Source organism: Sebastes umbrosus, chromosome 22 (genome assembly GCF_015220745.1).
Source record: "Sebastes umbrosus isolate fSebUmb1 chromosome 22, fSebUmb1.pri, whole genome shotgun sequence".
Classification (NCBI taxonomy): domain Eukaryota; kingdom Metazoa; phylum Chordata; class Actinopteri; order Perciformes; family Sebastidae; genus Sebastes; species Sebastes umbrosus.
The window spans coordinates 7,225,969-7,253,741 of record NC_051290.1 but is presented as its reverse complement, the minus strand read 5'-3'; the positions used below and the strand labels follow the sequence as shown (position 1 = coordinate 7,253,741).

Below are 27,773 nucleotides of genomic sequence, written 5' to 3'. Positions count from 1 at the left end.
TCTTCTTCTTCTTCTTCTTCGTCTTCTTCTTCTTCTGTGTTTATTGGAGGTTGTGAAACTAGCTCACATGTGCATGAGGGTAGAGCAGTAGATTGGCAGGAAAAAAAATAAATAAATAAATAAAAATAAAAATAAATAAATAAATAAAATAAAATAAATATTTGTATTCCTTTATTATTATTCCTGTTGCTCTTAAATAAATAATTACAAGAGTGTGTACTTTCCTAGATGTCTTTCCTAGCAGATTCCCCAATGTAATATTCCCAGCATTTAGTCCTTTCCCTTCTAGCTGTTTATTTGCTGTGTGCTGAGTCACACTGCAGCAGAGGCAGCCTGTACTTTCTTTTAGCGTTCCTCTCCACATCTTGCCGACACCATTTCACTACATTGTGACATCCCTTATCAAAAGTTTTACAGGATTTTCAGAATAATTTGAGAATCAGATGTGTAAAATCCCATAAAACCCTCTGTCGCCTCTAAGAATGTATCTGTTTGTATTCTGCCAGATATGTAATAAACGGCTACTACAACAAATACAACTTCTAATAATAATAATATATTATGGTAACTGACAAGCCTTGAAAAGCTACTACATAATTGACATACCTCTTTTAAACACACCCTGTCGAGGAAAAGATATGATATCTCCACCATTACCCAGACAGCAGAGTCATTATTATCAATTAACAGTATTAATCAGCCTCATAAATTCTTCACATCCTTATATAATGTCACAGACTCCAAAATAATTTTTCTCATTTGCGCATATTTCTCACTAGTAAATCCATCATACTAGACATAACAGGTTCCTCAATTCACTCAATTGTAATAAGTGATCATGTTACTACGTCCTCACATCTCCACAATAAGCAATTCCACAAACAAGCCTCCAGATGACGCTTCAATATTTCACTGCTAAAAAACCCAAACTTTGAGAGAGTGGACATCCTTCAACTCACCAATATTACTCTGGGAAAATGCAAAAACAGTAATCCGAGGGGAAAATAATGTCATATTCATCCTACAAGAAGAGAAAAGAGACCGCACACGAAACCAATTTACTGTAGAACTAAAAATCAAATCTCAACAGAATGACACACAGATTTTAATCAAGCAAATAAGACATGACCACTTTGAATACCTAGCTACCCACATTAACTGCAAGCTACCATCTCAGGTGGCTTTGATCCAGTTTTATGGTGCAGTTTACTGAAAACAGAAACTTGGTTTCCGAGAAACCACATGCTCGAAAGTGGGCTCACCCAGCAGAATATAAAGGAGAGGTCTGCATTGCAGGTCTGCAGTAGCACACACAGGGACGTGTGGTGCGCACAGGAGAAGCATTGAAAAGAAACTCCTGCATTAAAGGACTGAAGTTTGCCATGGACACGTCTCTTCTACTGAGGTGGGTTGCTATATGCTGCTGTTTTTGTCCTTGATTTTTCTGTAATTGATTAATATCTCAGCAAAATATTATATCCATAAAATGATATGGCTTTAAAGAATACCCTTTTATACTTTTAAAGATACTGATTTTAAAACATATTTGACTATGATTGAAAAATTAAAACTATTAGATTGGACATTTCAAATTTATTATTTTTTAGTTTTTATTATTCATCTTTCCTTGCCTTACATTTTATTTGTTATATAGTTTATTTTATTTTTTATATATTTTTATACTGTAAAATATTTTTGCAGAATTTTTTCTAATGACAAATCTGAACATGTTTATGTAACTACTGTTTTTAAAAAAAAGAAATACTAGTTCAGCAGAGAGAGGCAGGCTGCATTTTAGACAAAAATACACTTTGTTTTACCTCTCATGTATTTTGTTGGAATTAGGACATTTTATGTTTTCACTATGTCATCCACCAAGCAAATGTATGGCTGGTGTTGTAAATGTAATGAAGACTCTCCCCAAGAAACCATTAAAGGACTTATTGATAACTTTTTTATGTCGACAAATATATATATATATAAAAAAAGAAAAGCATCTGCAGAGCCTTTAGAAAGGTGCCGAAAATAATCCCAAACTATTACAATTATGAATTAATCATTTAAAAAAATTTGGCGATTCCAAAATTAATGTTTTGTTTATCTCTGTGGAAGATATCTGATGTCTGGTTCCCACTTCTAACAAGGCTTGTGAGCCAACAGCAAAACAACGTTGCTTGTTGTGAAGTGAATGCAATGAAACGGGGAGGGAGAATGCAACATCTAGTGGCTGAATGTTATCAATAGCACCTTTAAAGCTGCAGTTGGTAAATTTGAGCAAATAATCTAAGTTGTTTTTATGAAACTGTCACTATATCCTGACAGTAGTACACGAGACAGATAATCTGTGAAAAAATCATGTTCCTCTGTGTCCTCCTGTGCTTCTAATGGAAAGATTTAACAGCGCCGAAGAAGAAAAAAACAGTCAGAGCTGTACTGCTGTTACTGTCAAGTTATTGTTTAAATTTGTGCAGTATCCAAACTTGAAAGAGATTGAAACATCCACTCGAAGATGATTTTTAACTGGAATCCACTCAATGACAAACAGCTTTTCCTTTTTCTCTCCTTTATTTTGTAGGTTGAGATGAAAGTTCATGGGCGTAATTAGATTAATTACTTCCCTCCCTCTGGTTTACTCCCTGAGTACTCAGTTTTGCTAGTGGACTTATTAATTTACAAATTACTTTCCGATTTATTTATTTTCTATTGTTCTATTTATATTATTTTCTTAATTTCTATTTATTAATATTTATAAACCTTAATTTCCTGCAACCTTCAGTTTGACTTGACACCTCTCACTCGATCTTCCCATGGAAACAATGGGGAGCTCGCCAGCTTTAAAGGCAAACTTGGTCTTTGTACGGTGGTCTTGAAACCTTTAAGATGTGTCGACTTGACTCTCCATCTGTTCCTCAGCAGGTAATAAGACAACCAGCCGCCTAACATCCCTGTGAAGGATGGTCGCTTGGAATTTCCTTTTCTGTCCATCAGAGGTCGGATGGTTTGTCTTTGCTTTCGAAACTTTTGTCACAGGAACATGGTAGCTTGGGAAGATCCTGACGTTGACGTCCCTCACAATGCCTTTGCTGTCTGGATTAGTGCCGACGACTCTGCCAAGGTTGAATTGACCTCTCAGCACATTTTGGTCGCTGGACAATGTCCCCAACAGTGACGTTTCTTTGTGCAGTGTGCCACTTGCTCCTTACAAACAAGTTGGGGCCAGCTAGTTGACTCCAATGCCTCCAGAACTTGGTAACCTTTGACTGCATTGCTCTGAGTCTTTTGTAGGGATAGCTGGAAAAGTCGAATGTTTTGATATCCCCACTTTGAGACGCTCGACCAAGTAGGAGCGTATTGGGTGTGATATATTGAATACAGTCCTCCCGGCTCTGTACACTGGCGTCAATTGGGCGGTCATTTGCCAGACTGGCTGCTATGTGAAGAGTTGTCTCAAACTCACTGCAGCTGAGCACAGACTCCTTTCCAAGGCTCTGAAGTGCTCTCTTTACAATATGTACAGCAGCTTCTGCAGCACCATTCCTGTGTGGAGAATCAGCCGGATGGATTTTCCACATCCACTCTGTTCCATCTTTTGCTGCCGTGTCCTCCAGGGCTGATTTGTTCAGGCCATCCAAGAATCTGTACAGCTCCTCCAAGACTGGCTTTGCTCCAATGAAGTTGGTGCCCGGATCTGACCAAATCTTTCTTGGATGCCCCCTGATTGCCGTGAACCTTTGATAGGCCATCAGGAACCCTTCAGTCGATAGGGTGTTTACCACTTCTGTGTGGATGGCTTTGCTATTATTTTCTTAATTTCTATTTATTAATATTTATAAACCTTAATTTCCTGCAACCTTCAGTTTGACTTGACAGTTACTGTAATGCCTTTTTCTCACCTCAAATGTTTTCAGAAACATATTTTAGTGTACTGTTTAGCTGTAAAATGAGAAAGTTTGCCATGTTAAAAACAATCGAGCCAGAACCAAGCACCGCCCACGGGCCGTAGCAAACTCTCATTTTACAGCTAAACAGTAGCCTACACTAAACAATGTTTTGAGGTTTAGAAGTGTAGAAATGTTTTTCAAGGTATTTTGAACTTTACAAGATATTATTATAGCTCTTGGAGAAGAAAGTCTTATAGACTTGTCTCTTATTACTTTCAGTGAGAAGCTGTTTGAATAATCTCGACCAAGTGTGGATGACTGAGACGGTGTCCGCAATGGAGGTAAACAGCCAGTTTGTATGTCTCCAACAATAATGGAAATACTAGTATCTTAATAACTAATGTTTATGGGATTATGAGTTGATTCTTCACACCTGAAAATGTATATTTTCTCTTTCGTCAAGGGAGTGGGTGATGAAGATTCATCTGAAGATCTTTACCGTGCAGCAGCAGAGAACACTCCATCGACTCCATCGTCTGACGGCAAAGGTGACTGTCAACATACAAGTGGTAAAAGTCAGCTTCATACAATACATTGTTCAGCAGAAAAGGCACTAAATGATTTAGTCTGTAAGCAGCTGTGAATACAATCATTAATATTACCACCATTATTATTGCTGTTATTTCCACAGAGCCAAGCCCCACTGTGAAGATGACAGACCATCGTGGCAATAGCAAGTCTGTCCACACAAGTAAGTAAAAGAAATTTAAAAAAATGAAGCAATAGGTTCACCAAGTTCTTTTTGCTGTGGCCCTGTTCTGGTTATTTTTTTAAGCTAAATGCAGTACCGGTTTCTGGACAATATTTGTCATTGTTTTGTGTTGTAAATTGATTTCCAATAATAAATATATACATACATTTGCATAAAGCAGCATATATTCCCACTCCCAGGTTGATAAGAGTATTAAATACTTGAGAAATCTCCCTTTAAGGTACATTTTGAACAAATAAAAAAATGTGAGATTAATTTGCAATTAATCACGACTAATTATTTTACACGATTGACAGCCCTACTATATATACATTATCATTTGAATATTGTTATACATTAAAACATTTACTTTGGATAGGGATGCACCGATACCACTTTTTTTCAGACCGATTACAAGTACAAGTACTTAGATTTGGGTACTCGCCGATATAGAGTACCGATACGAGTACTTTTCTGTGCCAAGAGACCCTCGTTAACAGCCAGCTGGAGGGTATGAGCGACACGCGGCAGGCTGGGGAGTCCCACATACGAGGCGGTCCGCTGCGGCCGGCTCCAGGTCGGCTTGGAAAGGCTCGGGGTGAAGGTGGCTCGCAGCTGCACCTTTACAGTGCTCCCTGCCCGGACCTCGCCGCACTGTGGACAAAGGGCTCGCTGAGCCCTCTTTCCCCGCTGGGGAGGGACGGGGCCCCCTGCTCCCTTCGGCCCACGTAAAAGGCGCCAGTGGTATGCGGCGATGTCGGCAACCCACCTGAACCGTCTTGAAACATGGACCACGGAGTCTAATGCACAAGCGAGTCAGAGAGTGCAAGCAAAACCCCGTAGCGCAATGAAAGTGAGGGGCCGATGCGCGCTGGCTCAGGTAGGATCCCGGCCCAGCGGGGTCGGGATCCTACCGAGACGAGACGAACAGGTGGTGCACCTGTTCGTCTCGTCCGCACTGTCGGGGAATTGGAGCATGGCGATCCAAATGGTGAAGAGAGGTTAACGTCACGCTGCCGTCAAGTGGTATCTGTGCCGTTGTATCAGAGCCGTTTTGCGAGTACGAGTACGAGTACATGAGCACAGTATCGGACCCGATACCCGATACTGGTATCGGTGCATCCCTAACTTTGGATGCATGTTTTATGGAACAACCTATGATTGGTTTGAAATAACAAACATCTTCATATCCATAGAGACACAACTGGAGATCTTATTGGAGGATCTGGGGTTGGAGCAGCTCTACCCAGAGAAGCTATCCCTGAGCAAAATACTTCAGCTTGACAAGAAGTCCATTAATGATGAACCTGCGAAGCGTAACTCAGATCTTCCATGGTATTTTATGAAGAAACTGATGATGGTTAATGTGACAGCTAGGAATGTGAAATGTGCATCAGCATGTGAATCAAACTGTGATGCTGCATCAGAAAAGACGGAGTTAGATTTTGATGATCTGTTTGACAGTTTGCATTCAGGTGACATGCTAAACCCCCTTGACATAATCACTGCTCTCTTTCTGTGTTCTGATGGTTTTGTACAGCAGGAAATGGCCCTCAAAATGTCTATGTGTCAGTTTTCTGTGCCTCTGTTGCTTCCCAATTGTGACACAAAGCAGTGCACACTCATGCTTTGGGCCATGAGAGACATTGTTAAAAAGTACAGACCTCAGTCACTTTCAGAATCCAAGGGCTTTATTGAGGACAGAATTGTTCTCTCTAAACTTCCAATGATATCTTTTGTGAGACTGGGTCAGTGCTCCCTGTCCAAGTCAGAGATCCTCAATAAGCTTCTGAGCAATTCTCAGCAGTACCACGACACCTTTGTTCATCATAATATGGAGTGTGGTGACAGTCCAAGGAGAATATCCGATGGATTGGCTGAAATAACTTGGTACCTTCCTTGTGGGAACAAAAACATGGATGTCTTCAGTGAGCCAGTAGCTGTAGCTAACCTTCGTGGGGACGTTGCTTCATTTGAAACACAATTTTCTTTTTTGTGTCAGACATCTGCAGCAGTTTTTGTGTTCTTTGACACTTTGGATTCTGATAGCAAGCTACTTACCAACCAACAACACAAGGCACAGATCTTCTTGGTGGGTAACCATCAAAGCAAAGGCTTCAGTACAGATGCTCTAAAAAAGGTAGCGACCAAGTTGGGCTTGACTAAGAGCAACGTCCTTTTGAAGGGTAAGCACATGAATGATTCAGACTTTGTGAAGGATTTGCGGAAAAAAGTCAGCAATGTACTTGAGAACTCAAAGATGAAGATGGGAGTTGAGCAGATGGCTGACATTGCCCATGAACTGGGCATCTGGGTGGATGAAGACTCTTCAGACTGCCAGACTGCCAAGAAAAATGCAGATGCCATCACTGCTGAAATTCAAGACATCCTTAAATACAAAGAAGCTCAGCTACCCTTGCAAGGCCAAATATGGAAGGAACTGGCTCGCTTAGAGAAAGAAGAAGTTCGGCTTAAAAAGGTTGGGTCTAAAAAAATAGAAGACTACAAAAGTGATCTTCAGTTACAGAAAACAAAACTTCGAGAGAAACAGAACTCCTATGAAATGTCAAATGCAATGTCATGTTTCATCAATGCAATATCAAGCCGAGGGATAGAGAGGTGCTATTTCCTGAAATGGATGCGAATGAACCTCGATAACATGTCTCGGGACAAACTGTCTGACCTCAGGGAGCAGTACAAAAAGAAATGCAAAAACTCTGAGAACAAAGAGGAAATCAAAGAAATTGACAGACAACTTTCCAACAGCTCGCTGGGGACTGAACACTTCTTCCGTGAAATGGGTCAGATCTATGAAGCTTCACTTTCCCTCCCAGAAACACACCCATCACGTCAACAATTACAGCATCTGCCCAAACTATGTGCAGAATTGTTACGTGATGGATTTCCCCTTGAGCTTGTAGATGGAGATGCATCCAACATACCTCTCAGATGGGTGAGTGACGTTCTCTCTCAGCTCAACGACTTGGTGTCTCCTAAGAGCAAGATACTGGTAGCCACAGTACTTGGAGTGCAGAGCACAGGAAAGTCCACTCTCCTCAACACCATGTTTGGAGTGCAGTTTGCTGTCAGCAGTGGTCGATGCACTCGAGGTGCCTTTATGTTGCTCATCAGAGTAGATGAAGATTTCAAAAAAGAAATCAACTGTGACTTCATGGTGATCATTGACACCGAGGGCTTAAAGTCACCAGAGCTTGCACAACTGGACAATAGCTATGAGCATGACAATGAGCTTGCAACACTTGTTGTGGGGCTAAGTGATATCACCATCATCAATATTGCAATGGAGAATGCAACAGAAATGAAAGACATCCTACAAATAGTTGTGCATGCTTTCCTCAGGATGACAGAGGTGGGCAAAAAGCCCAAATGTCAGTTTGTTCACCAGAATGTGTCAGATGTTTCAGCCCATGAGAAGAACTTACGAGACAGGAAACTGCTCTTGCAACAGTTAAACGAGATGACCCAGGCAGCAGCCAAAATGGAAAAGAAAGAGGAGAATATGAGCTTCACTGATGTGATGGAGTACAATCCAGACACCGGGAACTGGTACATTCCTGGACTCTGGAATGGAAACCCACCAATGGCACCAGTCAATGCAGGGTACAGCGAAGCTGTATATGAGCTCAAGAAGAACATAATCCAAATTTTGGGAAGATGTGAGTCATCTGCTAATAATATCTTGGAGTTCACAGAGTGGATGAAAAGCCTGTGGAACGCAGTCAAGCATGAAAACTTCATCTTCAGCTTCAGAAACAGCCTGGAGGCTGATGCATACATGAAGCTGTGCACAGAATTCAACAAATGGGAATGGGCATTCAAAAAAGAAATGTACTCGTGGGTTACAAATTCTGAAACCAGAATTTCCAACTTTGGTACAGTTGCTGTGAAATCTGAGATATCTGACATGACAGAATTTCTCACAAATTTGAAAAGTGACGCATGCACAGTGCTGTCTAAATGGGAGACAACGCTTCTTGAGAATCTGGAACAGTACTTCAAGCAAACAGAGGGTCATGTCTATCTAGTTGAAGGACACAGAGAGAGCTTTGCAAACAGTGCAAAGAGCCTTCGACGAGAAATGGAGAACTCCGTGTTAAATCAGCTCACAGCAGCAGCTGACATCAGACAGGGAATGGTGAAACTTGATAAAATCAAGGAGAACCACACAAAAGAATTAGAGGACAGAGTATGTGTATTGATTGATCAATGTCGGGAGAAAAAAGTCCAAATGAAAGAAAAAGAGCTGGACGATGAATTTGACAAGATGTGGAATGAAACAGAGAAGGAGCTATCCTTTTCAGAAATGGAGGTCAAGGACATTTGCAGCAATGTGTCTCACCACCTGAGAACAAATGTATCGCACAAGGGAAGCCATGCATGCGAACTGCTACATCAGAACAAGCTGCAAGATTGTGGACTGGAGCCTTTCAAATACACACCTGAAGGATTTATAAGGCGAGCTATAGACAAAGTGGACGAGTGGTGTGGAAAGTGGTTAAGGTGGCTATGTCACACAAAGGCTGTACAACAATTTGCAGACAGCATCATAGCGAGTTGCGAACAGCATGTGAGTGAAAAAATAGGAAGAAAAAGCAATTACCACGAAACTTACATCCAGGAGATTTTAAACATGATTGACGAGAGGCTGGAAAACAACCAGGATGTTAAGATAGACATTGCGTTTGAAGTTTCTCTGAAACAGCACATCTGTGGAGATGCAGCCAGACAGTTTCAGAAAATGCATCAAGATTTCTTACATGCGAATGATCCCTACAGGTGTCTGAATCAAAACAAGGAAAAGTTCCGTGCTGATTTTAAGGACGTGTTCCATGAACGAGACCAGTGCCGGAAGAAGGCAGAAGAATTCACAAACCGCTGCTTGAGGCCTGCAGTCGAAGACTTTGTCAACCGTTCCTTGGGTCCTGACATCATTGGTGAAATGCTGACAAGCCAACAGTTCAGCACACGGATGTTCTTCCAGTATTCAGTTTTACTGGATTTGCTCTCAAAGCGTGACTTCAAAAGCTATGAAAGCTATATCTGCTCATATGAGGAGTATGTAAAGAAACGGATAATTGACCAAATAGTGGAACGCTTCTCGAATGTGTCTACGGCGTTTGAGTTTGAGGATCGCCACGTTCAGTCAAGTATCAACAGAATAAATGCTGCTATCAACAAAGCTAAAACAGAAAAGAGTGACAACTTGAAGACATTCGTTAAAGATGTCTGTCAGGAACTTGGTGATAAACTGGTCATTTCCCAAGATGCTCTTGGTGCTTTCATGATCCTGAACAATGCCGACCAGGAACAGTTTGCTCATTGGCTCACTGAGTGTCTGAAGGACATGGCAGAAAAGCTGAGAGAGAAGTTAAAAACAACAAGCATACAAATGAAACTAAAAAATCTTCACGTGAAGCCTCAAAACGAGCTTTTCACCGAACTGATTGGATGTGGTAGACAGTGTCCATTCTGCGCAGCACCTTGTGAGGCAGGAGGAAAAGCCCACACTCAGCACTGGACTTCACTACATCGACCAGAAGGTCTGGGTAAATTCAGGTGGGATGGGACAGAAAAACTTGTCACTGACGTATGCTCTTCCTCTGTGATCAGTGGCAATCGCTTCTGCTGCAGTGCCACAAATGGTGAATGGCACCCTTACAAGGGTTATGCAGAAATTTTCCCAGACTGGAGAATCGCTTCAGATGCAAGCCTTCAGGCATCAGACTACTGGAAATATGTAATGGCAAAATTCAACGAGAAGTTTGCCGAAGCATATAATGCAAAGCCTGCTGATATTCCTTTTACTTGGAAACTGATCACACGTAAGCAAGCAGAGGAAAGCATCAAAGAGTCATTCCGCATCAAGTGAGAGACCACATGCTTTGTGGTTACAGAAGCGTACGTTATCCTCACAGGCATTCATTATCCTCACATGGATGTTTTGATCTCACTTGTATTATATGATATAGTGGAGAATCACAAATAGTAAGATTCTGTATATAAGATGACAAGGTTGAAGATATTGTGAGTACACCTCGCAACATGGAGACACAAGAGAAAATCACTCTCTGAATCACTTTGAATCAATGTACATGTCAGGGATAGAGTAATTATGATATGCGATTGTTTACTCGAAAGTTAGAATCTATTTGTTTTTGTTTCTGATGCAAAACATTTACATTTTCAATCTATTAAGAGATCATTTAATCCAAATGTCAACATATAGGTGTAAGTTTTCTTGTTTATTTAATTGAGTATGTTATTTTCTATATTCAAAGTTTGTAATGTCTTTATTGTAATCTCAATTAAGCATGTGATTTATTTTTTTAATCATCAGTCTATACTGTATGTGGTATGGTCAACATGTATACATGACAGAAAGTTTGTTTTGAAAGTATGATATGTAATTTTTTTTTTTTTTTTACTTTCTGGTAAAGTATCTGAGGCAAAATATTTACTTTTTCCCCTTTTTTAAGACACTGCTCAGTCTTTATGTGGTATTGTCATAACAGAACAGGATGTTTTTCTTGTGTCAATGTTACTCGAAATTTAGAATCTATTTGTTTTTGTTTCTGTGAATATATAAAAATGGCTGATGCCAAATACTTACATTTTCAAAAGATCATTCAGTCTAAATGTCAACATGTAGTTGCCACATATTTACATTTTTAAGTTCATGTGATCTTTAACTGCAAATTTTAAATGTTTTTTTTTTTCTGTTAATCAAACAAAAGATCATTCAGTCTACATGTGGTTTTGTCAACATGTATGTATAACAGAAAGTTTGTTTTAATCAAGTTAAGTGTGATATGTGATTTTTTTTTTACTTTCTTGTAAAGTATCTGATGCAAAATATTTACTTTATTTACCTTTCTTTAAAACACCGCTCAGTCTTTATGTGGTATTGTCAGAACAGAACAGTTCATGTGAGTTGAACGAAAGATCGTTCAGTATACATGTACTGTATGTATGACAGAAAGGTTGTTTTAATCAAGTTGATATGTGACCTTTTTTTTAACTCAGAATTTGGAATATCTTTGTTTTTGTTTCTGTAAAGTATCTGATTCCACATATTTATATTTAGAAAGAAATCAAAAATATCAATAATCATATATATTGTTATGTGTACCTACTCACTTCTGTCAACTGATTCAATAAAGAGACAAAATCGTCAGACTGGCTATGAATGTCTTTAATGTTTCCCAGATCAGAATCACAGCATACAGTGTATAATAACTTCTAAAGTAAACAGAAATATCATCACCTCATTTATTTATATAGTTTTACTATACTTTTTTTTTAATAATCATCTTTTTTAAATTCCATTATTTAACATTTTTCTTCATCTCAAGTCTTGGGTTTCTGAATTCAACAAAGAATGTAAAAACAAGACAACAGGTGCAACTTCGCAATGGAGACCAAGCTGGAGATTTAAAGCCAGTGAGGGCGTTATGTGTCATTGTCTTTGCCATTGTGGGGTGTTAACCATGTGCTTACACACACCACTGACCTGACACAGGATCTCCGTGTTTTTAAATTGTGTTGTGCGAGTGCAAGATGTTTTTAAGGATGTTTGTACATGTTTTCTTTCCTGTTATTTGTTTGTTGTTTTGTCCCATCACTGTATCATTTGCTATTTAAATATAAAATATTATTCTTGGATAAAGAAAGGATAGATGGAAACACAACAAGGGGAAGTCTGTCCATTTCATTCATTTGCTTTGTCTTGAGGGTCAGCGGAGTTAACGAGCAAGCTTCTGTAGTTCAGAGGCTGAGAACAAGCTGCTATTGGTCTTAAAGCGGCAGTAGGCAGAAGAGTTTTGGCATCATTGGGCAAAAATTCCATTATAACCTTTCAGCATATTGTAATGAGAGAAAACTAGACTTCTGCACCTCCTCATGGCTCTGTTTTCAGGCTTTAAAAACATCTAGCCCGTGACGGGAGACTTTGGCCAATCACAGGTCATTTAAGAGAGAGAGCGTTCCTATTGGCTGTTCATTCAACGGAGGCAGCTGTCAATCACTCGCAAACTCCGATCAAACGGTCAAACTAAGCCGCGCTGATCAAATATGAATTAATATTCTGTTACTGTAATGCCTATTTCTCGCCTCAAATGTTTTCAGAAACACTATTTGCTCCAGCTGGTGGGCGGTGCTTGGTATTTCCTCAACTGATCTCAACATGGCTGCCGGGTCACACACTTTCTCATTTTACAGCTAAATAGTACACTACAAGATATTTCTGAAAACATTTGAGGCGAGAAATAGGCATTCCAGTAACAGAATATTGATTCATATTTGATCAGCGCTGCATAGGTTGACCGTTTGATCAGAGTTCGCAAGTGATTGACAGCTGCTCAGAGACGGCAAGGCTCCAGCTCGGCTCTGATTGGTTGTTTTCTTCCGGTCTGTGAAATCTTGCAGATGCCGTTAGGAGCACCAGAGGACACAGAGGCACATTTTTTTCAGATTAACTGTCTCATGCACTACTGTCAGGATATAGTGACTGTTTTATAAAAATAACTTTTTTTAAATCATATTTGCTCCAACTTGCCTACTCCAGCTTTAAATGAGAGCATCCATTCAATCCTGATCAAATTTACCTGCCCTTGATGTAGAGGTGAAAGTTAAAGATACATTCCAGTCATTTTTATTTGTTATATTATTTATTTCTTGTCAAGAAATCAAATACATCATCTTCCTGAAAACTGTTCATTACATATTCATTTTGAACATGAACACCAGCAGTTCAATGCTCTGAAACCACATTTAAATAGATCTATACTGACATCTAGTGGACATTTACTACAACAACACCGGCTTGAAATTTAAAATGAGGATTCCTCAGTTTTTCTAGATATTTGTAGCTTTAACATCATACAGAAATGAAACACTTATAAACACTTACACAGATCGTAAGTTGGACCTTAAAATTAAAGACACTTGTTCATCTCCATTTGGCACAGCCATGTTTACAAGTATTAAATTAAACGGAGGTTTCACCTGGTGAACACCACTGTTGCTTCAAGACATGCAAAGTGAAAAAGGAACAACGGCAACTATTTGCAATTGACAAAACACATGACAGAAGAGCGTAATATATTTAGATTGGAGTATTCCAACACAGTTAACTGATAAACATACAGCCAACATACTGTATATTGTCTGCTCCAATCTGCAGTCTTCTGCTGCTGTCAAAGATCTCCACACACACAGTCCCATCAGACAACAATGTTATATCTGTCCACTGGTTTATGAGGGAAATAGGACTCATAAAGAACCTCTGCCTGACACAGCTCTACTCAGATCACTGAGGGTCAGGGTAGAAAACCTTAATATGAATGGCTGAGTTGTTGCGTGTACGCGTCATGGGCTCCCCGGCCTCATCGGGATCTTCAGGCTCCAGGTCGTCCACGAGCTCCACCGTGGAGGTGTTGGCTGCCAGCTGCAGCGCCCCCTGGCTGCTGGCCTGCAGCTGGAGGGCGATGTTGATGGCCCTGTTGATGGCCAGGCCCAGGCCGTGGACACAGATCTCCCTGTGACCCCCACCCTCCAGCAGCTTCTGACAGCGCGCCAGCTGAGCCCGGAAGTCAGTCTTCATGTTGACGTAGACGTCGTTCCGTCTCTTTGGGAGTTTCCGGGGGAGGCGCTTCCTCAAGGTGTACTCCACTGGGTCCATCTCTACAGCCGGAGAGGGGACGTCAGTGTGCGGTGGGGCTGTCTGAGGGATAGAGGACATTCCTGGGTTGCGTGGCTCTGTCATGTTTCTCAGTGGATGTATGTGCTTCGGCAGCAGCTGGGGTTAAACGAGGAAGCTGAGAAAATAAAGTTAGTGGACAGAAGTTGATGAAACGTGATCATGAAACCTTACTGCAAACAAAGATATCCTATTCAGGCTGCGTCTAACAATTTCATCAACTCTTAATCTGGTGATCCCGTTTTCAAATAATCATTGGTCTATAAAATGTAAATACTAGTAAATAATTCCCATCACTATCTTCCAGAGCCTTGGGAAATATCTTCAACATGTGACAAACAGTTCAAATCCAAAATATACTCAAGTTAATATCCCATGAGACAAAGAAAAGCAAACTACATCATATTTTGCATTTTTGCAAATTAATAGATTATCATACAGGCGAGATGCTGATTCATTTTCCATCAATTGTCCAATAGTTTCAGCTCTAAGTCTAATGCAGTGAGGGCCAAAGAGCAAATGCACTACGGAGTATTAGGGCCACATTGAGGGAAAAAAAATCTGAGATTTCCAGAATAAAGTCATAACTTTATGAGAAAAAAAAGTCGTAATATTACAAGAATAAAGTCATAACTTAATGAGAAAAATAGTCGTAATTTTACGAGAATAAAGTCATAATTTTACGAGAAAAAAAGAAAATAACACGTAAAATTACTACTTTATAATATTATTACTTTTTTTTCTTAAACTTATGACTTTATTCTCATAATATTATGACTTTAATTCTCGTAATATTATGACTTTATTCTCATATTATGACTTTATTCTCATAAACCTATGACTTTATTCTCGTAATATTATGATTTGAATTCTCGTAATATTATAATTTTATCCTCGTAATATTACGACTTTTATTCTCGTAAACCTATGACTTTATTCTCATATTATGACTTTATTCTCATAGTATTATGACTTTATCCTCGTAATATTATGACTTTAATTCTCATAATATTATGACTTTATTCTCATAGTATTATGACTTTATTCTCTAAATCTCAGATTTTTTTTTTCCTCATTGTGGCTCTAATACTCCATCATACCATAGACCTACAACAATGATAAATGAAAACATAAACACTAAACTGTTATTCATTTCCATTTCTATACCTCCACAGAGAGCCACTGGAGAGGAGCTGAAGAGCCTCATGTGGCTCCAGAGCTGCAGGTTGCTTAGAGACCCACTGGAGGAGAACATCTCAACGTTGTTTTCTTTTGCCTAATATCCTATTTCCAAGTGTATCTTGGCGACCTCACAGATGTGTCATTAGTGGTACAATGCAGTGGGTGAGCTCAGCTAGTGAGCTAACTGTGTAATTGACGGTGAGTAGAGCATCCACATGATGAGCACACTTACCTTCAGAAGATGATGTCAAGGAAGAAGAGGCGGCTTATCTCATCACTAATGTCCGAGGTGCATGCATTTCTGTAACAGCAGCATTCTGCTTTAACCACACTAGCTGCTTCTTCCTCTTCTTCTTCCTCTGTGTTTATTGGAGGTTGTCAAACTAGCTCACATGTGCATTACCACCACCTTCTGGACTGGAGGGTGGAGCAGTAGATTGGCAGGGAAAATAAAATAAATAAAATAAATAAAATAAATAAAATAAATAAAATAAATAAAATAAATAAAATAAATAATAATAAAAACCAAACAATGAAATAAAAATTAATAATTATTAATAATAATAACAATAATAATAATGATTAAATTCTCTCCATTATTCCTGATGCCCTTAAGTAATTAGCTAGTGTGGAGCAGTAGATTGGCAGAAAAAAATAAATAAATAAAATAAATAAGACAGCAGAGTCATTATTATCAATTAACAGTATTGATCTGCCTCATAAATTCTTCACATCCTTATATAATGTCACAGACTCCAAAATTATTTTTCTCATTTACGCATCTTTCTCACTAGTAAATCCATCATACAAGACATAACAGGTTCCTTAATTCACTCAATTGTAATAAGTGATTATGTTACTACGTCCTCACATCTCCACAATAAGCAATTCCACAAACAAGCCTCCAGATGGCGCTTCAATATTTCAAGTCAAAGACCAAAACTTTGAGAGAGTGGACATCCTTCAGGTCACCAATATTACTCTGGGAAAATGCAAAAACAGTAATCCGAGGGGAAAATAATCTCATATTCATCCTACAAGAAGAGAAAAGAGACCGCACACAACACCAATTTACTGTAGAACTAAAAATCAAATCTCAACAGAATGACACACAGATTTTAATCAAGCAAATAAGACATGACCACTTTGAATATAATAACAAATCAGGAAAATATCTTGCAAATCAACTTCAACAAAAGGAGAAAACATAAGTGGGTAAGACCCTTATGTCACCTAAAGACATTATTTATTTACATACCAGACAGCGAACCATAACTCAGTGATATATACAACTTCTTTCATAATATACACCTAGCTACCCACATTAACTGCAAGCTTCTGTTTTCAGTAAACTGCTCCATAAAACTTGATCAAGTTTTATGGAGCAGTTTACTGAAAACAGAAACTTGGTTTTCTGAGAAACCACATGCTCGAAAGTGAAAGTGTCCTCACCCAGCAGAATAAAAAGGGCAGGTCTGCACTACAGGTTCTCCTTTTGCACACACAGGGACGTGTGGTGCGCACAGGAGTACTGAAAAGAAACTTCTGCATTAAAGGACTGAAGTTTGCCATGGACACGTCTCTTCTACTGAGGTGGGTTGCTATATGCTGCTGTTTTTGTCCTTGATTGTTCTGTCATGTGCCTGATGGCAGGACCTGAAAAACTAGACGAACATTAGTAACTGCTTCTTCTGTGAACTCTCTCAAACTTGGCAACCTCAGCAGGAAGTTATTTATTTATTTATTTCACGGATCAATCTGATTTCTTTTGACTATGATCGAGCTTCTTTCACAGATGAACGGATGTCGAACTGTTACTGCTTTTAACTAGACCACATTAGAGTCATACTACCAGGCCCGGCCAGTTGCAACGAGTAGGCCTTATTTATGATATATATTTTGTCTGAGCTACTAAACAAAGTATTATCATTATTGTGGTGATTTAAATGTTTTAAGTGCATGTATTCGGCTGCTGTTAACCGATGATAAGTGAGACATGAGGTGAGATCTGTGGTGTTTTACTAGTTCAGCAGTCAGATTAAATTTACATAATTAATTTGATTAATATCTCAGCAAAATATTATATCCATAAAATGATATGGCGTTAAAGAATACCCTTTTAAACTTTTAAAGATACTGATTTTAAAACATATTTGACTACGATTGAAAAATTAAAACTCAAATTCTATTAGATTCGACATTTCAAATTTATTCCCATTGTTTAAATGACCCATTGTTTTGTTTTTAAATTTATTATTATTCATCTTTTCCTTGCCTTACATTTTATTTGTTTTATATTTAGGGCCCGAGCACCGACAACGTCGGGCCGCGAGTACCCTATTGAAACTGTAGGAACTCTTTGTCTTTTTCTTTTTCTCTCAAATGAATCGCCTTTTTGAAGGCCTTAATATGCTCAAAAAGTTGTTAAACTTGGCACACTTATCAGAGGCGGTGAAAAATTTGATATTTTAAGGGTCTTGGGCTTGGGTGTTGCAAAATGGCTCGCTAGCGCCCCCTCTGTGAATATATCTAAATATCTGATGCCAAATACTTACATTTTCAAAAGATCATTCTGTCTTAATGTCAACATGTAGTTTATACATGTTTTTTTCTTAACTAATTGAGTATAATGTTATTTTCTTAACTCAAAATTGATAATTTCTTTGTTTTTATTTCAATTAAGTATTTGATGCCATATATTTACATTTTTAAGTTAATGTGATCTTTGAGTGCAAATTTTAAATGTTTTTTTTCTGTAAATCAAACAAAAGATCTTTCAGTCTATACTGTATGTGGTTTGTTCAGCATGTATATATGACAGAAAGTTTGTTTTAATCAAGTTAATATGTGACCTTTTTTTACTCTTTTTACTTTAATATTGTATTAAATATTTGCCTATACTTTTCCTAGACTTAAAAATGAATGGTGATCATTGGTACACTGTATAGTACACAGACATGGTCTGCCATACAAGGGAAATCAAGCTATTAAGTGAAGATCTGAGTAATTCTAAATCAAACTCATCTAAATTTTTCAGAATGTTACAGATCATACTGTACTGTTAAAAACTTAATACGTAATGCATTACATCAACTTCTTAAAAAATGGTTCAAATGTTGTCAAGTGATATGATAGACGAAGGGCCACTGTATGAGGAATTTGTATTTTTATATATATACAGTATATAACTCATTTACCCCTGAGCTGTGAGTGTGAGGACAAACGAAGTTCACTCCACCACAGACTGGGAGGGTGTAGGAGCCGAACTGGAATTGAACCAAAGTTTCAATTTACTGGAAGTCAAGCCTATTCCTGAGAAACAAATCAGAACGTGACTTCACTTGGCAGAATAAAAGGAGCTTTATCCTCAGGACTAATACTTAACCTATAATAGAATATTGCATATATAACAGATATTTTTTTTTACCATGGATAATCTACAAAGGTAGGCAACAATTTATTTGTCAGTGATGGTGTTCAAATGTAGGCTTAGCCTAAAACAGAAGCATGTTCTATCTGTCCTTTACAGTATTACAGCTGATTACAGTATTTTTGCTTTGGTCTATATTCTAGACTAGCAGGCCACAGAGTAAATTTAGCTGTGTGATTTCTGTTTAATATCAATATTTATTGGAGAAGAAGGTGTTAACAGGGTTTCTTTCTATTACTTTCAGTGAGAAGCTGTTTGAATAATCTGGACCAAGTGTGGGATGGCTGAAAGTGTACCCACAATGGATGACTCCGATGAGGAGGTAAAAAGCTAGTTTTTAAAACTATAAACTTAAAGCTGCAGTAGGTAGAATTGGAACAAATATGATTAAAAAAAGGTAGTTTTTTTATAAAACAGTCACGTTATGACCGACAGTAGTGCATGAGACAGGTAATCTGAAAAAAATCATGTGGCTCTGTGTCCTCCGGTGCTCCTAATGGTATCTGCGAGATTTCACAGACCGGAGGAAAACTCGCAAACTCTGATCAAAAAGTTAAACTAGGCAGCGCTGATCAAATATGAATGAATATTCTGTTACTGTAATGCTTAGTTTTCTCATAAAATGTTTTCAGAAACATCTTGTAGTGTACTGTTTAGCTGTAAAATGAGAAAGTTTGTGACCCAATGATGCCAGAAACATTCTGCCTACTGCCGCTTTAAATAACATGACAAGTCATGACATGACAAGCCACATTGACAGTTATTGTTGGATAACTATCATTGTGAATGGAATTATGAATTGATTCATTATGCTTTAAACTTCATTTCTCTCCATTACCAAGGAGTTCTATGATGTGCTCGATTCCTTCCCTAAGCTTTCCTGTGAGGAAGGAGAGAACACTCCACCAACACCACAGTTTGACTGTAAGCGTGACTGTCAATAATCCAATTTAATGACTAAATACATGCTGTAATGTGGAGATACTGAAATCTACCTCTCTCTTCCCTTATGACAGGTGTCCCTCCACCAGGAGAAGTAAAAGTTCTCAATGCTGGCGAGGACACTGTTACTCTTGGCTTTTCACTCACTGACTCTGTTAGGTATAAACTGCACTTAGATTACTCCTGTGACACCCAGAGAGGCAGTTTAATCACAGAGGAATCCAGCACCGTGATGGTTAAGGGACTGAATCCTGGGAATGAGTATACTTTCAGCATCGTGAGGATTGCAGCCGATGGAAATCGAAGCAAAGCAACCTTGCTATCTGTCTTCACAGGTAAATCTGGAAAAAAAAGTGTTGTCTGAATGGTCTTTCTGCTCATAACCTATACAAATGTACTTCTTACTCTGAGGTATGCTGTCAATTTATGTTATGAATGTTTGTTTCAGACTAACAAACTGGTAAATTGTATTTCTACAAATTAAGTGCTTGGTGTGATTATATGTGGATTTGTCTTTTACCAAACTTTTACAAAGTCAAACTGCACTTTAAATTGCAGACAAACATTGCTGGAACTTGAATTTCCAATTATAAGTGAAACCATTATACTGTTCCCACAGAGCTCAGCCCTCCTGTGCAGATCACAGTGTACCAGGTCAGCAGTGAGTCACTGTCTCTGCGTTGGGACCCCCCTGCTGGTGAGGTGGAGAGTTACATTGTGACTTGTTGCCATGGGGTTGACATTGTGGAAGAGTTTACAGACACAAACAAACTGACTCTCAGCAACCTGAAGCCAGGAGTGTGTTACTCTCTGCTGGTTTCACAACTCAAGAACGGCAGAAGAAGCAAGCAAGCTGCAACATCTGCCCACACAAGTAAGTGAAATAACATTATTGCAATGAATTTTAAAAATAAAGTCACAGACTTAGGGGCAATATATACATTTTTACCATGACTCTGCAGAGGTTTCCAAAAGAGGAGAGAGAAATGAATTAGATGGAAGCAAATGCAATACAGTCTGTAGAAACATTAAAGCTCAATTAAAGGGACTGTTTGTAACTTCTTACATGTATAAATCATTGCGGGTCGGTGTCCCATGCGCGCTCGCTTGTGGCTACGCTGTTCGGAAGCACCAGAACCGCAAAGTATATCTAGTGAAGCCCATCTTGCAAAACAGTGTTGGCTCTTCCTGCTTCGGCCTCCCGACCGTGGTCAGAAGACACAGGGGAGACCGTAGCTTTGGTCTCCAGGGCCGTAGTCTCTGCTGTACTCTGCTCCTCTGCCTGTTTGCCTTCACTCATACACCACGCTCGTTCTCACTCGCTCTCTCGCTCCACCTCTCACGTGCATGCGCGCACACTCCACACTGCAGAATTAGTTTAGCTCTGAGAAGTAGAAGAGATCTAGTGAATGTACAGTGGAAGTTTGTGCAGAAATAAATGCTGCAGCTCCTCCAGACCAACAGAGGTTTCCCGTGTCGTTTCCTGCTGCTGAGTGAATAGACGGAGCTCCACAGCGAGTAATGTTATCGTCTCCGACCGGGGCTGTGGTGTCTCCCCTGTGCCTTCTGATCGCGGGAGGCTGAAGCAGGAAAATACAGTATCAGCATCAATTCATGGAGAGACCTTCGTCTGGTCAGCTAACATTACTGCCAATCAGCTGAAATATAGAGTGATATTGTGGTTTTAGCTGACGCTCGTTCATGTCTATATAGAGAGAGCACAAGCGCGAGCGTGAGCATCAGGACGCTGACTTTCGTTGACTTAACGGCCACATGTGTCGCTGTTAACAAGCAATTTCTGATTCTTACTTAGAGTCCCTTTACATCAGCAGTAGGTAGAATTGGAACAAACATGATTTAAAAAAGTTATTTTTATAAAACCGGCACTATTTCCTGACAGTAGTGCATGAGACAGGAGAATTGAAAAAAAATCATGTCCCTCTGTGTCCTCCGATGTCCTCCGGTGCTCCTAATGACATCTGCAAGATTTCACAGACCGGAGGAAAACAACCAATCAGAGCAGAGTTTGAGCCTGCCGTCTCTGAGCAGCTGTCAATCACTCGCAAACTCCGATCAAACGGGGATCAAATACGAATCAATATTCTGTTACGTGAATGTCTATTTCTCGCCTCATTTTTTTTCAGAAACATCTTGTAGTGTACTGTAGCTGTAAAATGAGAAAGTTTGTGAGCCATGTTGTGATCAGTTGAGGAAATACCAAGCACCGTCCACCAGCCGGAGCACAGCCAATAGGAACGCTCTCTCTCTGAAATGACCTGTGATTGGCCAAAGTCTCCCGTCACGAGCTACATTTATTAAAGCCTGAAAACAGAGCCATGAGGAGGTGTAGAAGTCTAGTTAACTCAGAACACTTAACCCAAGTGGCCTATTCAGTCTTCTTAGGTGTACATGCTCAGCATGTATGGGAAGTGTCAAGGTCAGCAAGTATGTATGAGAGCTGCATCAGCAGCAGCCGAGGCAAGTCAAGTTGAGACGAGTCTTTGCTGAAAGCAAGCTAAACTTAGCCATGCAGTACTTGAGTAAGTTTGTAACACTGTTTAAGCCTGTAATGCTTCCATTTTGATCGTTGGCACTTAGTTTGGCAAAATATAAAAGCCAAGAAGGTGGGAGATGGCCAGAGCCTTTGTCAGTATCTGACTTTAAAGTGCAAGGCTGTGGCTATTTCCTGGAGGCAGCACATACCAGTGTAGACACAGTACGAATTAAACTGTCAAAAGATTTGGTTTAAAAGAATCGGTCATTCATTTTAGTGTACCATTCTTGTATTGGTACACTAAAATGAATGGTTAAGGTTTCACTCTATAGTGATGTTTAGGTATTCTTGATCTGGACCCATGAATTGGACAGACTGACTGACTGACTGACCAACAACAACATGGGCCTTAGTTTTCGCAAAATAAAGTAAAATGTTACAAATATTTTTTGATCCATGCTGTAGAATATTGAAATAACCAATAATGGCTTTAATATTCATTGTGTTCATGTCTACAGAGAAGCATCTAGAGAGCTTATTGGAGGATCTGGGGTTGGAGCATCTCTACAAAAAGAAGCTATCCCTAAGCACAATACTTCAGATTGACGAGAAGACCATTACTGATGAACCTGCCAAGTGTAACTCAGATCTTCCATGGTATTTTCTAAAGAAACTGATGATGGTGAATGTGACAGCTAGGAATGTGAATTGTACACCTGCATGTGAGTCAAACTGTGGTGATCTGCAGTTAGATCTTGATAATCTAGTCAAAAGTACAAATTCAGGTGACATGCTAAACCCCCTTGACATAATCACTGCACTCTTTCTGTGTTCTGATGGTTTTGTACAGCAGGAAATGGCCCTCAAAATGTCTATGTGTCAGTTTTCTGTGCCTCTGTTGCTTCCCAATTGTGACACAAAGCAGTGCACACTCATGCTTTGGGCCATGAGAGACATTGTTAAAAAGTACAGACCTCAGTCACTTTCAGAATCCAAGGGCTTTATTGAGGACAGAATTGTTCTCTCTAAACTTCCAATGGTATCTTTTGTGAGACTGGGTCAGTGCTCCTTGTCCAAGTCAGAGATCCTCAATAAGCTTCTGAGCAATTCTCAGCAGTACCATGACACCTTTGTTCATCATGATATGGAGTGTGGTGACAGTCCAAGGAGAATATCCGATGGATTGGCTGAAATAACTTGGTACCTTCCTTGTGGGAACAAAAACATGGATGTCTTCAGTGAGCCAGTAGCTGTAGCTAACCTTCGTGGGGACGTTGCTTCATTTGAAACACAATTTTCTTTTTTGTGTCAGACATCTGCAGCAGTTTTTGTGTTCTTCGACAATTTAGACTCTGAGTGCAAGCTGCTTACCAACCAACAACACAAGGCACAGATCTTCTTGGTGGGTAACCATCAAAGCAATCGCCTCAGTACAGATGCTCTAAAAAAGGTAGCAACCAAGTTGGGCTTGACTAACAGCAACATCCTTTTGAAGGCTAAGCACATGAATGATTCAGACTTTGTCAAGGATTTGCGGAAAAAAGTCAGCAATGTACTTGAGAACTCAAAGATGAAGATGGGAGTTGAGCAGATGGCTAACATTGCCCATGAACTGGGCATCGTGGTGGATGAAGACTCTCCAGAGTGCCAGACTGCCAAGAAAAATGCAGATGCCATCACTGCTGAAATTAAAGACATCCTTAAATACAAAGAAGCTCAGCTACCCTTGCAAGGCCAAATATGGAAGGAACTGGCTCGCTTAGAGAAAGAAGAAGTTCGGCTTCGAAACGTTGGGTCTGAAAAAATAGAAGACTACAAAAGTGATCTTCAGGTACAGAAAACAAAACTTCGAGAGAAACAGAACTCTTATGACATGTCAAATGCAATGTCATGTTTCATCAATGCAATATCAAGAGAAGGGATAGAGAGGTGCTATTTCCTGAAATGGATGCGAATGAACCTCGATAACATGTCTCGAGACAAACTGTCTGACCTCAGGGAGCAGTACAAAAAGAAATGCAAAAACTCTGAGAACAAAGAGGAAATCAAAGACATTGACAGACAACTTTCCAACAGCTCACTGGGGACTGAACACTTCTTCCGTGAAATGGGTCAGATCTATGAAGCTTCGCTTTCCCTCCCAGAAACAGACCCATCACGTCAACAATTACAGCATCTGCCCAAACTATGTGCAGAATTGTTACGTGATGGATTTCCCCTTGAGCTTGTAGATGGAGATGCATCCAACATACCTCTCAGATGGGTGAGTGACGTTCTCTCTCAGCTCAACGACTTGGTGTCTCCTAAGAGTAAGATACTGGTAGCCACAGTACTTGGAGTGCAGAGCACAGGAAAGTCCACTCTCCTCAACACCATGTTTGGAGTGCAGTTTGCTGTCAGTAGTGGTCGATGCACTCGAGGTGCCTTTATGTTGCTCATCAGAGTCGATGAAGATTTCAAAAAAGAACTCAATTGTGACTTCATGGTGATCATTGACACCGAGGGCTTAAAGTCACCAGAGCTTGCACAACTGGACAATAGCTATGAGCACGACAATGAGCTTGCAACACTTGTTGTGGGGCTCAGTGATATCACCATCATCAATATTGCAATGGAGAATTCAACAGAAATGAAAGACATCCTACAAATAGTTGTGCATGCTTTCCTGAGGATGACAGAGGTGGGCAAAAAGCCCAAATGTCAGTTTGTTCACCAGAATGTGTCAGATGTTTCAGCCCATGAGAAGAACTTACGAGACAGGAAACTGCTCTTGCAACAGTTAAACGAGATGACCCAGGCAGCAGCCAAAATGGAAAAGAAAGAGGAGAACATGACCTTCACTGATGTGATGGAGTACAGTCCAGACACTGGGAACTGGTACATTCCTGGACTCTGGAATGGAAACCCACCAATGGCACCAGTCAATGCAGGGTACAGCGAAGCTGTATATGAGCTCAAGAAGAACATAATCCAAATTTTGGGAAGATGTGAGTCATCTGCTAATAATATCTCGGACTTTACAGAGTGGATGAAAAGCCTGTGGAACGCAGTCAAGCATGAAAACTTCATCTTCAGCTTCAAAAACAGCCTGGAGGCTGATGCATACATGAGGCTGTGCAGAGAATTCAACAAATGGGAATGGGAATTCAAAAAAGAAATGTATATGTGGGTTACAAATGCTGAAACAAGAATTTCCAATTTTGGTACAGTTGCTGTGAAATCTAAGATATCTGACATGTCAGAATTTCTCACACATTTGAAAAGTGATGCTGCCACAGTGCTGTCTAAATGGGAGACAACGCTTCTTGAGAATCTGGAACAGTACTTCAAGCAAACAGAGGGTCATGTCTATCTAGTTGAAGAACACAGAGAGCGCTTTGCAAACAGTGCAAAGAGCCTTCAACAAGAAATGAAGAACTCCGTGTTTAATCAGCTCAGAGCAGCAGCTGACATCAGACAGGGAATGACAAAACTTGATAGAATCAAGGAGAACCACACAAAAGAATTAGAAGAAAAAGTACATAGACTGATTGATCAATGTCGGGGAAAAAGAGTCAAGATGACAGACAAAGACCTGGACACAGAATTTGACAAGATGTGGACTAAAACGGTAAATGAACTACCTTTTCCAAAACAAAAGGCCACAAATGTCATCTCAAGTGTGAACCTCTACCTGAGAGAGAATCTAACAAATAAGGGGAGTGGTGTATGTCAATTATTAGATAAAAAAAGCCTGCAAGATTGTGGACTGGAGCCTTTCACATATACAGCGGAAGGAATTTTGAAGCAGATAACACACCACGTCAGCAAGTTATTAAACATTGAAGATCATGTAAAGATTTTACAAAACATAGCTGACAGCATCATAACAATGTGCACACAGTTTGTGACTGAAAAGATGGAAAGCAAGAACAATTACCATGACAATTACATCCAAGAGATCCTACACATGATTGATGAGAGGCTGGAAAGCAACCAGAAGGTTAAGCCAGAGATCGAGTTTGAAGTTTCCTTGAAACAGCACATCTGTGGAGATGCAGCCAGACAGTTTCAGAAAATGCATGACGATTTCTTACATGTGAATGATCCCTACAGATGTCTGAATCAAAACAAGGAAAAGTTCCGTGCTGATTTTAAAGACGTGTTCCATAAACGAGACCAGTGCCACAAGAAGGCAGAAGAATTCACAAACCGCTGCCTGACGCCTGCAGTCGAAGACTTTGTCAACCGTTCCTTGGGTCCTGACATCATTGGTGAAATGCTGACAAGTGAGAAGTTCGGCACACGAATATTCCTCCAGTATTCAATTTTACTGGATTTGCTCTCAAAGGATGACTTCAAAAGCTATGAAAGCTATATCTGCTCATATGAGGAGTATGTAAAGAAATGGATTCTTGACCAAATAGTGGAACGCTTCTCGAATGTGTCTACGACGTTTGAGTTTGAGAATCGCCACGTTCTGTCAAGTATCAACAGCATAAATGTTGCTATCAACAAAGCTAAAACAGAAACGAGTGGCAACTTGAAGACATTCGTTGAAGATGTCTGTCAGGAACTTGGTGATAAACTGGTCATTTCCCAAGATGCTCTTGGTGCTTTCATGATCCTGAACAATGCCGACCAGGAACAGTTTGCTCACTGGCTCACTGAGTGTCTGAAGGACATGGCAGAAACACTGAGAGAGAAGTTTAAAGAAACAAACATCCAGATGAAACTAAAAAATCTACACGTGAAGCCTCAGAACGAGCTTTTCACCAAACTGATTGGATGTGGTGGACAGTGTCCATTCTGCACAGCACCTTGTGAGGCAGGAGACATAGCCCATATTAAGCACTGGACTTCACTACATCGGCCACAAGGTCTGGGTAACACCAGGTGTGAAAGGACAGAAGAACTTATCACTGACGTATGCTCTTCCTCTGTGATCAGTGACAATTTGTTCCACTGCTTTGCCACACGTTTTGAATTGTACCCCTACAAGCGTTACGCAGACATTTACCCAAACTGGAGAATCGCTCCAGATGCAAGCCTTCAGGCATCAGACTACTGGAAATATGTACTGGCAAAATTCAACAAGCAGTTTGCCAAAGCATATGAAGCAAAGCCTGCTCATATTCCTTTTACTTGGAAACTGATCACACGTAAGCAAGCAGAGGAGAGCCTCAAAGAGTCATTCAGCATCAAGTGAGAGACCACATGCTTTGTGTTTACAGAAGCGTACGTTATCCTCACATACATTCATCATCCTCACATGGATGTTTTGATCTCACTTGTTTTATATGATATAGAGGAGAATCACAAATAGTAACATTCTGTATATAAGATGACACGGTTGAAGATATTGCGAGTACAGCTCGCAACATGGAGACACAAGA

At 39.7% G+C, this 27,773-nt stretch overlaps 4 protein-coding genes across 10 annotated transcripts in view; 3 read left to right on the top strand and 1 right to left on the bottom strand.

The window, feature by feature from the left end:
• LOC119481424 (up-regulator of cell proliferation-like) overlaps positions 1-11,796 on the top strand; it is a 32,928-nt gene extending 21,132 nt beyond the window's left edge. For 3 of the 6 annotated variants that reach the window (XM_037758300.1, XM_037758298.1, XM_037758305.1), the window contains 4 exons: positions 4,161-4,222; positions 4,345-4,450; positions 4,573-4,632; positions 5,829-11,796. In XM_037758300.1, coding sequence (XP_037614228.1) covers positions 4,161-4,222; positions 4,345-4,450; positions 4,573-4,632; positions 5,829-10,522 — 4,922 coding nt within the window. In that variant the 3' untranslated portion in view covers positions 10,523-11,796. The remainder of the gene's footprint in view (positions 1-4,160; positions 4,223-4,344; positions 4,451-4,572; positions 4,633-5,828) is intronic. The other 3 variants (XM_037758302.1, XM_037758301.1, XM_037758299.1) reach the window with 2 other exon arrangements.
• On the top strand, positions 1,308-27,773 carry LOC119481426 (interferon-induced very large GTPase 1-like). Its single transcript, XM_037758309.1, has 6 exons — positions 1,308-1,405; positions 19,207-19,284; positions 19,805-19,886; positions 19,979-20,239; positions 20,524-20,778; positions 22,917-27,773. The coding sequence occupies exons 2-6, from the start codon at positions 19,243-19,245 to the stop codon at positions 27,584-27,586; spliced, it is 5,310 nt and encodes a 1,769-aa protein (XP_037614237.1). The 5' UTR covers positions 1,308-1,405; positions 19,207-19,242; the 3' UTR covers positions 27,587-27,773.
• LOC119481434 (ribonuclease P protein subunit p20-like) lies at positions 13,298-15,925 on the bottom strand. The gene is made up of 2 exons (XM_037758328.1): positions 15,765-15,925; positions 13,298-14,468 (listed from the first exon to the last, which is right to left on the bottom strand). The coding sequence occupies exon 2, from the start codon at positions 14,414-14,416 to the stop codon at positions 13,961-13,963; it is 456 nt and encodes a 151-aa protein (XP_037614256.1). The 5' UTR covers positions 14,417-14,468; positions 15,765-15,925; the 3' UTR covers positions 13,298-13,960.
• Positions 17,060-27,773, top strand: part of LOC119481427 (up-regulator of cell proliferation-like) — a 29,767-nt gene continuing 19,053 nt past the window's right edge. For both annotated transcript variants that reach the window (XM_037758313.1, XM_037758310.1), the window contains exon 1: positions 17,060-17,125. The gene's annotated coding sequence lies outside the window, so the exon portion shown is untranslated. The remainder of the gene's footprint in view (positions 17,126-27,773) is intronic.